At 38.6% G+C, this 12116-nt stretch overlaps 1 protein-coding gene across 4 annotated transcripts in view; it reads left to right on the top strand.

Moving 5' to 3' along the window:
• Positions 1 to 8470, top strand: part of ELAVL2 (ELAV like RNA binding protein 2) — a 177775-nt gene extending 169305 nt beyond the window's left edge. For 2 of the 4 annotated variants that reach the window (XM_049896545.1, XM_049896543.1), the window contains exon 6: positions 8000 to 8470. In XM_049896545.1, the coding sequence (XP_049752502.1) occupies positions 8000 to 8330 (331 nt within the window). In that variant the 3' untranslated portion in view covers positions 8331 to 8470. Of the gene's footprint in view, positions 1 to 7384; positions 7424 to 7999 lie in introns of all 4 variants that reach the window. The other 2 variants (XM_049896546.1, XM_049896544.1) reach the window with 2 other exon arrangements.
• The last annotated feature ends 3646 nt before the right edge of the window (positions 8471 to 12116 follow it).

Here is a 12116-nt window from a genome sequence, read left to right as displayed (position 1 = left end):
ATGAAGGATCTATTAGTTGGAAATACCTTTTTTTAATAACAAAAACATTGACTATACACGTGGACCTTGCTGGACTGAATAGACAGGAATCATATCGACTGCATCTGTGGAAAGAGATGATGCTGAAACTCCATATCATCAGTCAGAACAAGGCCAAGGGCCGACTGTGGAATAGACCACATCAATTGCTCCTAAGCAAGTTCAAGTTGAAGCTGAAGAAAATTAAAACAAGTCCACGAGAGCGAAAAGCACAACCTTGAGTGTATCCACTTGAATTTGGAGACGTTCTCAAGAATAGATTTGGCACATTGAATATTAATGACTGAAGACCAAATGAGTTGTGGGATGACATCAAGGACATTGTACATGGAAAAAAAAAAAAAAAACTAAAGGTCATTAAAAAAACAATGAAGAAAGAAAAGACCAAAATGAATGTGGGAAGAGACTCTGAAACTTGCCCTTGAAAGTACAGTAGGTAATGTAAATTAAAGAAATGATGAAGTAAAAGAGTGAACAGAAGATTTCAAAAGGTGGCTCAAGAAGACAAAGCATTAAAATGATATGTGCAAATACCTGGAGTCTGAAAATCACAGGGGAAGAACATGCTCAGGATTTCTCAAGCTGAAAGACCCAAAGAAAAAGTTTAAGCCTAGAGTTGCAGTGTTGAACGATTTTACAGGGAAAATTTTGAACGATGCGGTGAGCACTAAAAGGAGATGGAAGGAATACATAGATTCACTATACCAAAAAGAATCGATCAACGTTCAACCATTTCAGGAGGTAACGTATGATCAGGAACCAGTGGTTTTAAAGGAAGAAGTCTAAGCTGCACTGAAGGCATTGGCAAGAAAAACAAGGCTCCAGGAATTGATGGAATACCAATTGAGATGTTTCAAGAAACGGATTCAGCACTGGAAGTGTACACTTGTCTATGCCAAAGAATTTGGAAGACAGCTACCTGACCAACTGACTGGAAGAGATTTATGCCTATTCCCAAGAAAGGTGATCCAACTGAATTCATTCAGAAATTATCGAAAAATGTCTTTAATACCATATGCAAATAAATTTTGCTGAAGATCGTAAGTGGCTTCAGCAGTATATTGACAGGGAACTGCCAGAAGTTCAAGCTGGATTCAGAAGATGATGTGGAACGAGGGATATCATTGCTTATGTCAGATAGATTGTAGCTGAAATCAGAGAATATCAGAAGGATGTTCACCTGTGTTTTATTGACTGTGTAAAGGCATTTGACTGTGGATCATAACAAATTATGGATAATATTGTGAAGAATGGGAATTCCAGAACACTTAATTGTGCTCATGAGAAAACTGTGCATAGATCAAGAGGAAGTCATTCGAACAGAACAAGGAGATACTTCCTGGTTTAAAGTCAGGAAAGGTGTGCATCAGGTTCATACCCTTTCACAATACTTATTCAGTCTGTATGCTGAGCAAATAATTCAAGAAACTGAATTATATGAAGAAGAACAGGGCATCAGGATTGGAGGAAGACTCATTAACAACCTGCATTATGCAGATGACATAACCTTGCTTGCTCAAGGTGAAGAGGACTTGAAGCACTTACTGATGAAGATCAAAGACCGCAACCTTCAATATGGATTACACTTCAACACAAAGAAAACAAAAAACCTCACAACTGGACCAATAAGCAACATCATGATAAATGAAGAAAAGATTGAAGTTGTCAGGAATTCATTTTACTTGGATTCAAATACAATCAACACCCATGAAAGCAGTAGTCAGGAAATCAAAAGAGGCATTGCATTAGGCAAATCTGCTGCAAAAGACCTCTTTAAAGTGTTGAAAAGCAAAGATGTCAACTTAAAGACTAAGTGCACCTGACCCAAGGCATGGTGTTTTCTATCGCCTCATATGCATGTGAAAGCTGAACAATGAATAAGGAAGATCTAAGAAAAATTGATACCTTTGTACTGTGGTTTTGCAAAGAATATTGAATATTCATGGACTGCCAAAAGAAGGATAAATCTGTCTTGGAAGAAGTGCAACCAGAATGCTTCTTAGAAGCAAGGATGGTGAGTGTACGTCTCACGTACTTTGGGCATGTTATCAGGAGGGACCAGTCCCTGGAGGAGAACATCATGCTTGGTAAGGTGGAGGGCCAGTGAAAAAGAGGAAGAGCCTCAACAAGATGGATTGGCACGGTGGCTGCAACAGTGGGCTCAAGCATAACAATGATTGTGAGGATGGTGCAGGACGGGGCAGCGTTTCATTCTATTGTACATAGGATCTCCGTGAGTCAGAACTGGCTCGATGGCACCTAACAAAAATAACGTGCATGAGAAAGCTGGACAATAAATAAGACCGAAGGAGAATTGATGCCTTTGAAGTATGGTGTTGGCGAAAAATATTGAATATACCATGTACTGCCAGAAGAGCGAATAAATCTATTTTGGAAGAAGTACAGCCAGAATGCTCCTTAGAAGTGAGGATGTCAATACATTGTGTCACATACTTCAGACATGTTATCAGGAAGGAGCAGTTCCTGGAGAAAGACATCAGACTTGGTAAAGTCGAGTGTCAGTGAAAAGGGGAAGATACTCACTGAGATTGATTGACAGAGTGGCTGCAATATTGAGCTCAAACATAGTTAATGATGGTGAGGAATGCGCAGGACTGGACAGCGTTTCATTTTGTTGTATACAGGGTCCCTATGAGTAGGAGCCTACTCAATGACACCTAACAACAACGTGTGTGTGTGTGTGTCAATTACATTCACATGGACTTGCGGTATTACCCATTGCCGTTGAGTCAATTCTGACTCGTGGTGACCATATAGGACAGAGTAGAACTGCCCCAAAGAGTTTCCAAGGAGTGCCTGGTGGACTCGAACTGCCGACCTTTTGGTTAGCAGCCGTAGCACTTAACTACTATACCACCAGGGTTTTGCATAGAGTTGGCAGCGGTATTACCTTCGTTAATTAATAAATCATAATAAAACTTAGAAAATAAAGATAGGACAAAACTGAGGTAAATAATATATAAAATGTCTTTCTAATTTTTATGCTGGCTGGCTTAATATTTCATTTACCAAGTATCTTAATACATAATATACCTTTAAAGCAAGATCCATAAAGTGATGATTTTCATAATTTTGAGTTTGTTGTCTGACAATACATGAGACATATTGGATTATTTTGTGTTTAACTTCATCATGTAGTTTACGTTAGTAGTGGTAGAAATGAACTCCCTCCCTTCTTTTTTTAAAATTTTTAAAAATTTATATTGGGTTCACTTACTTGTCTCAACTTCAGTCTGATTTTTTTTTTTGAAATAATTTTAAGCTACCTGATGTTTAAATGAGAGTTATTCTTTATTAAAATTAGGTTGTCCAGTTTTGTTACATACATATTTACTACAATTGGAAAGAAAAAAGAGCTTAGGTTATCCAAACTAATCTTTCACACCCACTTAACCTATAATTTGTAAACTGGGTCATGTCCAGGCTAAGAACAATGAGGGTACCAATGTCTGCCTCTCCCCTTTGAGGAATTTTCAGTCTTACCTTAGGAAATAATGTGATACATGGGAACTGAGTACAGGTACTGGAAGCAGTATATGTTCTTAGGAGTAAAGAATGTGTGTGTGTGTATATATATACATATATATATATAGTACTTCAGATGAAGCTTTACAGAACAAAAGAGTTTCTCATCAAGCAGTTAGTACATGCATTTTTTTCTGTGACATTGGTTAACAACCCCACAACATGTTAACACTCTCCCTTCTCAACCCTGGGTTCCCTATTACCAGCTTTCCTGTTTCCTCTTGCCTTTAGTCCCTGCCCCAGCGCTGGTGATCCCCTTTAGTCTTGTTTTGTTCCATGGGTCTGTTCAGTCTCTGGCTGAAGGGTGAACCTCAGGAGTGACCTCATTACTGAGCCGAAAGGGTATCCGGGGGCCATTCTCTCAGGGTTTCACCAGCCTCTGTCAGGCCATCAAGTCTGGTCTTTCTTTTTGAGTTAGAATTTTGTTCTACATTTCTCTTCAGCTCTGTCCTGAACCCTCTGTCGTGATCCCGGTAAGTGTAGTCAGTGTTGGTAGCTGAGCACCATCTCATTGTTCTGGACTCAGTCTGGTGGAGGCCTTGGTAGATGTGGTCCACTAGTCCTTTGGACTAATCTTTTCCTTGTATCTTTAGTTTTCTTTTTTCTTCTTTGCTCCCAAAGGGGTGAGACCTGTGGAGTATCCTGGATGGCTGCTCACAGGCTTAAAGACCCCAGATGCTAATCACCAAAGTAAAATGTAGAACATGTTCTATCTAGTAAAGAATGTTTTTAAAGACTAAAAAAATAAAAACCTGCTCCCAAGTCGATTCCAACTCATAGCAACCCTGTAAGACAGAGTAGAACTGCCCCATAGGGTTTCCAAGATTGTAATCTTTACAGAAGCAGACTGCCACACCTTTCTACCGCAGAGCAGCTGGTGGGTTCGAACTGCTGACCTGTTGTTAGCAACTGAGCGCTGAACTGCTGTACCACCAGGACTCCTTTTTAAATATTAAAACATACGTTTAATCGGTACTTTAGTATTTATTTCCCACACCCTAGTACATCATTAAGCACACCCCTGGGTGACTCTGGAGACTGCTAGCTTGTTCTTTGTTTTAAAATAGATTTCCATTTTTAAATGGCCATATGGAGGAGATGGCTGTCCTTGAGCTATAGACAGACCTAGCAGAGATGTATAATTCTGAAATGTGATAGTGGTCTTTGTATCTGAAGCATTAGGCCATTTTCTTTTGTAACTAACTAGTTTGCAGTTTTTGAACTGCTACTAGACTTGCAGGCACATGGTGCCCATGTGGAGCACCCACTGCCTTCCTCCAGCTCCCGTGGAAAACATGGGTATGAGGCACTGAAAGTATGGAAAACTATTAGGCCGAAGTGCCTTTATCTGCTAGATCCGGCTCTCCTCCCTCTTCTCCCTGGTGATGGAGCAGGGGAGATCAAGAGAAGAGTAGATAACTTGGCTTAAATTCTAAAGATGTAATTTTTCTCTAAAACGAAAGATGAGTGAAGACGTCACTGAGGAGCATGTTATCATATAGGACTTAACAGGTAAGGCAAATTTGAATGAAGTCCATCAGGAGAGTCCTCAGAGGTCCTAGTATAAATGCCTGCTGCTGCCTGAGGGTTCCTGGGATGGAGGGTAGGGAATGAAGATGTCTCTCCCTTAAGACACGTAATTTACTTCTGGGACAGGTCTTGAAAAACCTGAAACCTTGTTCAGGAGATCCTGTCTCTGGACTTGTTGGTTGCTGTCCTAAACTGGAAGTGGCAAAGTGTGATGGTCCTGAGCTGGGCCCAGATGATGGAGGTAGATGGTACAGCTCTGTTTTGAGTGAATTGATGAGGTGCCCCTGCATTCTGCGCCCTCACGCTTTGGAAGGAGACCTCAAAATGCTATTCTGTTCTATAAGCAGCACGTGCCAGATGCATTCTGCATTGATATCCCAGCAATTTCAGGAAATTTTCCTACATCAGCTTATATTTTATAAATGGTGGTACCAGAAATAAAGATGCATACAAATTCGTGTTTGTGGTCTTCATTCTTGAGTTTAAAGGCTTGGCATCTTTGACTCTACCCACGACCTCTTTAGAAAACAAAGCCCTCTCACCTGTGTTCATCTTTCACACATGTGCTGTCCCCTGCAAGTACACACGGGCTCAGCTAATGTTCCTCCTGCTGATGGTTTTCATTCTCGATGGAGAGAGCAAGGATAATTTGCTAGATGCTTTCTGTAACTTAATTGCCTTTATTCAGCCAACAGATATTTATTATATAGCTGCTGTGACCCGGGCCTGTCCTCCAGGCATGGTGGTACAGTGAGGAATGAAACATGTCTCTGCTCTTAAGAGGGTGGCTGAGCTAGGCAGAGACCAACAGACGGAGGACCCTTTGTTGTCGTGATTTGTTCAGTTTCCTTATGCTTCACACTGCATCAGCTCATTCTTTTCGTTTTGTACAAAACACAACAAAAATGGCCGCTGGAGACTGGGGGCAAGAATGTGTGGAGAAACTTTCCTTTTCCAATTCTGGAAGACCAGGGAGATGTGTGGGTTATAAAACTAAAGGAGTTGCTTTTTCATGGTTGCTGTGGCCTGACTTGATGCCCCAGGTCAGACAATAAGGCTTTTTTCAGATATACCTTTCACAGGTGTTAAAGAAACAATTGTGCTTTACTGATCTGGAGTCTTATTTGGAGTGTGTTGGGCATTGTGGCAGTTGAAGGTAGTTACATGGGCCTTGTATTAAGTGATGCCTACCTACCCTAAATAGCTGTAATGAGTAACTGTAGAAATATGGGCCATGAGAGTGATCTCTTTGTTAACGCAAGGAGAATCAAGTATTGCAAAATAAATGCAATTTTTGAAACAGGAAAAGGGTGAGTACTCACCTGCTCCCAACCACTTTCTTTAAAAATTTTAAGAGAACCTCAGGTTGCCTTGATTGTTTTCTACCTGGCTTCTTACATCTTAGTAAGGCTGTGCTTCCTGTGCGTAGTTAGGAGTAGCCTTAGACTCGATCAAATTCCTGGCTTTGTTGCTCACTTGAGCAGTCTGTCTTCTTACCTTCTCTGGACCTTTACTGGGCCCAGCTGAGAAATGAGAAGCTTAGGTGAGGTCATCTATAAGGTTCTTTCTTCCTGTGATTACATCTCTTCGATTCTAAGAGCTGAAAGTCCTTCAAAGCTGGGAGGTTAAAAGAAATTTATGGAATTCTACAGATTGTAGAGTTTGAATCTCAACTTTACCATTTCCTAGCCATGTAATCTTGGGCAAGCCACTTTATCTCTGTGTGCCTTAGTATCCTCAGAAACCAGTAGAGTTCTGAAAAGTAAAAGTAATATAAAATACATCTGTGTACATGTAAAGCGGAGCCCTGGTGGCGTAGTGATTAAGAGTTCAGCTGCTAACCAGAAGGTCAGCAGTTTGAATCCACCAGCTGCTCCTTGGAAACCGTATGGGGCAGTTCTACTGTGTCCCATAGGGTGGCCATGAAAGCACTTAGAATTTGCCTGGCAAATGCTGAGAACCCAAATGTTGACGCTTCCAGAGATGTGAGAAGGAAGCCTCCACATTTCCTCTCAGAGGACCTCCAGGTTTTCCCCTGCAGAGGAAACTGACCCTTGTAGAGATAAACCGTATACCTTGGAAGTGCTAGCATCCAATGGAGTGGGTACCCATTCTCTCAGGAATGTGAAAAGACCCACTGCGTTTGGAGAGTTTACATACACCTAATGTACAAATATCCCCTCGGAAGATGGCAGTAATGAGCCCAACTTTCTTGAACATCAAGGGGAAAAGCTTAAAAACTGAAGTTTGCTAAATGTATGTTTTGCAGGTTGGACAATCTGCTCAATATGGCTTATGGAGTAAAGAGGTAATGATAGAGGTTCATGATAATCATATTCCCTTCCCACAGTTGATTAGTTTCATTGATTTTGATTTTTGGGAGTGATACGTAACACCTCTCATGAGTTTGTGTTGGATTTTCTTTTGCATGTATAACCTAGTGAAAAGCTTCTTTTTTGAAGCATGGTTGATTCAAGGAACATTTTTGTACCACTGGTTGCCACCTGGTCTTTAAAAAACCCATTATTTGTTTCATATTGCATTGCGACGTTATAGCATGTTTACGTATGTGTTGTTCCCCCCCCCCCGCCATCCTGCTTAATTCATCAAGCCGGTTCTAAATATATTTCTTTGCTATTATGAATAATATTATTTAGTACAGCAGATGTTAGCCATTTCATAACTTATCAATATCTCAATAGTACAGCATGTCACTGCAAGCCACACACAGACCTTGGTTAAACATCAGATAGTTGTATTATATATGTTGGGGGAAGTGAATTGCTGAAACTCAGGGGCTAGAAAAGGGAAAAGAAAGAAGTCCATGGCTATAACCAACCTCTGTTTTTATTTTGTGTGTGTGTGTGTTTCCTATTTTGTTTAGTAGGTTTTCTCCAATGACCATTGATGGAATGACCAGTTTGGCTGGAATTAATATCCCTGGGCACCCAGGAACAGGGTGGTGTATTTTTGTGTACAACCTGGCTCCCGACGCGGATGAGAGTATCCTGTGGCAAATGTTTGGGCCTTTTGGAGCTGTCACCAACGTGAAGGTCATCCGTGACTTTAACACCAATAAATGCAAAGGTTTTGGATTTGTGACTATGACAAACTATGATGAGGCCGCCATGGCGATAGCTAGCCTCAATGGATACCGTCTGGGAGACAGAGTACTGCAGGTCTCCTTTAAAACAAACAAAACGCACAAAGCCTAATGAGCTCTTGTCCTCAGTCCATTTATATATGAAAACTATACAACAAAGGCAAGTTAAGAGAAACTTTATACATTAGTAAATGTCTTTGTAAGTCAGTGTTGAGATGGGGATAAAATGACTACTTAGCATCCTAAGAAATATGTGAGATTTTTTATTGCTAGTATTTGAATTAAAACTTCTTAAATATCTTTTATGTTTGAATATGGACAAGAGGTACAGGGTTTTTACCTGTCACATTGCATTCTATTGCCTTCTTTGAAGAAGGTGGACCTTTTAAAGTGTTTCAGCTAAGGGAAGACATTTCTTTCTTTCTTTTTTTTTTTTTTTCCTTAACATAACTGCCTTGAACCTGTGAGTAAATATTGAGGCTTTGTGTTGTAATTCTTCAGTTGGTTGTCTTTTTTTTCCCCCTTTTTTTTCTTTTTTCTGATTAGCTTTGTGTTTGGTTTACATTTGAAGCATTGCTGTTATGTCTGTTTAAGAAAAGTATTTTGAAGTTTACATTTTTATTTATAAAGTTCAAAACAGTATTTATTTTGTAATTATGATTTGGGTTGGGGAAGGGGGGGCTACATTATAAACGCTTATTGTAAGAATACTGGAGAACTTTTCGTAAAGCAGTACCTTGCCAAAGAGATAAGAGCCTCTTTGATGTGGGTTTAAAAAAAGCATCTATTTTTATAAAAAAGAAAATTTGGAGAAACTTTTTACTGGTCCTGGAACAAATATTTTGACTTGAATACTTTGAGAAATCTCTTCATATGACACCTAGTGAGCTTTTAAAATTTACCAGGAAATTTGCAACGGTTGGAAAATTTAGAAAGATTTATGATGTAGAAAATACTTTTGAGATCTTTGTATGAAAGGAGTTGAATCAATGGGAGAAACACTGCTGGTTTCATTTTTGTAATCACCAGTGGAGCGACTGATCATCCTGGTTATGATGTGATAGGTGGCTCACATTGATTTGTGATTTTGAAACAAATAAAAAAAAATTTACAAAAGAATATATAAGAGCAAGCAAGAAATTTAAATTACCAAGAGATGGGGGAAAAATCTGTTCTTCGTAAAGAAATCCCTTCAGATAGAGCTCATGGTGTTTAGTGATGTACTTGCAGTATTGTTTGAAGAATTGTTTTGTCTTAAGGAAAAAAAAAAAAGACGTTGCACATGGTTTGTACTGCAGCAAATCGGCAAAAGTGATCTGAGTTGGATATATTTGAAGGTATTTTGAAAGTTACGTTCAAGGCTAACACCTGAGCTTTGTGTAATGTAAATAAGACCTTGTGTTTATGAACCTTTCAGCTAATTTGATTTTTTTTTTCCCTTACATGCCAAGTGATGTTCAGGTTTTGAATGTTTTTGTATCCGTTTTTTCCTTTGTAAATGGCATTAACATTGTTACTTGAGGTCTTGCTTAATCACTTTTGTTGTCCTGAGGACTTGAATTTACAGTGCATCAGATTTGTTGCTAATTTTGTCTGTAGATAGTCTAGCTTCAGCTGTTTATGGTGATGCTACATTTTTGTTTATAAATATGTTTGTGGTAAAAAAGAAAAAAAAATGAGTATAACCATAGGTTTTGAACAAATTTCCTTACATTTTTCATACAAAAATCATAAATATCTGTATGCTATTGAAATTTAACTTTGTATGATGCTTAAACCACTATTTGGGGAAATAATAAAATAAGTCTTTACCATGTATGAAAGAAATTTTAAAAAATACAAAATATTTTCTGATTAGCATCTAGCTTATAATAAATTTTCAAAAAAGCTGAAGGCAAACCAGCCTTCATCAGGATGCACTGAGAACTCTATAGTTACGTCCTGCTTTTTGTATAAACTGAGATGCTCACATGCTTCCCCTTAGAACAGGCAATGTGCTATGCATAACATAGTTGTACATTATCTTTGCGGTTGCTTTGAGTTTTATTTTTTATTATTTAAAATTGTAGTTATAAAATTTTTCAGTATAGTACAGTACATATACTGTGAGGCGCGTGCTAAAGTGAATAAGCGAGTTTCCATGCTGACCCACTCAATGCTACTCAGAAATCAATTGGCTTAGCACTTTCTCATATCCTTAGGTGCATTTAGATTGTCAGTTAACCTTCTGCATTTAAAAAAAAAAAAAAAAGAAAAAAAAAACTAAAAAAGAAAATACGTGTATATACTTAAAGAAAACAAACTAAGGTTTCCCTCATGGGAAAACAGCAGCTACGTACTTCTTTCCTATACTACTGTAGCAAACCAAGGCATTGATGAGAGGGCATGCAAATTGTGCTTCACTTTACAGTGTTTATCAGAGCACTTAATAAAATGTAAGGCTGGTATTTATTTGAAGTTGTACAGTATGACTTAATTCACATCTGTTGGAATAGAAAATATATTCTGTTGAGTATTTAAGAGGCTGTACATGTTTTCTTTTGTGTTTGGATTCTTTGTACTTTTTCATGTTCAGTACATCAATAAACAAAGTTGAAGGGAAAGAACAGTGTGGCGAGTAGGTCTGTATACACGTTTTGGGGGCTTCTATGCTCAGTGTAATAAACAAACTTCTCCTTTGAGTTAAAAGAGTTTCCTCTCAGGGCTTTAGTTGAAAGCAGTGTTATCTAAAGTAAGAATTCCAAAAGCTCAGTTAATTGATGTAGAATGTGCCTTCCCCTCCAAGGAAAAAATTGGACCGAATGACACTTTCTGCTTAGTAAGGTCAAGGAGCGATTGTTACAGGTACACGTGCTTTCTTATCTGCCAGCGGTAAAGTTCGGGAAAATGGATGCTGACTTGAGTCCTTAGCTCTGATGTAAACGTCAAAGTTTTACACAAATGGGAGTTTAGCTCACTCATTTACTTGAGCCAAAGACACACCAAACAGAAGGAAGATAACTTGGTCCTGCTTCCACTGGCAAGACTTCATTCACCCATGGGATTCAGTGTTGGTGTGTGAACTTTATTTTCCTTGCGCAAGTGCCAAAGATGATCGAGAGAAGTCCTCTCAAAATGAGAAACTCCGTTCTTTCCAGGTTAGGGTTGGTGTGTTTAGCACATGGGTACAAATCATGAACCATGCCAACCCCGTGTTTCACATACATGTTCAATTCTTGTAACAGATTTTTAACAGATCAGCGGGGTAAGAAAAAGATTTCCTGCTGGTCTTTTGCGTGAGGATTCTACTTCTACAGAATTTAAAAATTTTGATACAATAACGATAAATTGTTATGTAATTTTTTTTTTCTTATAAAGCATACCAAGTGGCTTCTGTTAATTTGATTGGATCAGTTGGATTTTTTTTTTTTTTTTGTAAAAGCCACTGTAAGAGTAATTCTCCTGAATTCACAACTTAGTAGCCAAGAGTATAGCTGAGTGATAATTCCTTTTCTTCCCACGTGCAATTGATATCAAATCTTTATACTCCCTTTTTATTATATGAATTTAATACTCTAATTTTTTGATGTTGGAACATCTCCCTCTCATTCCTCTTGCATACTTTACCAGTATTTTGAATGGCTCACATGTCAGCAGCTCTTTTGTATTTGAGCAGATAGTGGAAAAGTTCTCAGTAAAGGTTTGTGTAACTATAGGTATATTTGGGGAGAAATCACATTTCTTCCCTATTCATTGATTAAAAAGTCTTTCTCACCCCATGTTTGCAAATTACCTGAAGAGCATCACAATTTAGCGTTAGAGTGTGCAGCAGTCGTAATCTGAATTGAGAGAAAGTGTTAGGAATTTAACCTTTCAGCTTATTACGTGAATCTATTACAAGAGTCCTACCCTTCCTTTG

Source organism: Elephas maximus, chromosome 9 (assembly GCF_024166365.1).
Source record: "Elephas maximus indicus isolate mEleMax1 chromosome 9, mEleMax1 primary haplotype, whole genome shotgun sequence".
In the NCBI taxonomy this organism is placed as follows: domain Eukaryota; kingdom Metazoa; phylum Chordata; class Mammalia; order Proboscidea; family Elephantidae; genus Elephas; species Elephas maximus.
This window is presented reverse-complemented; position numbering and strand designations above follow the sequence as displayed.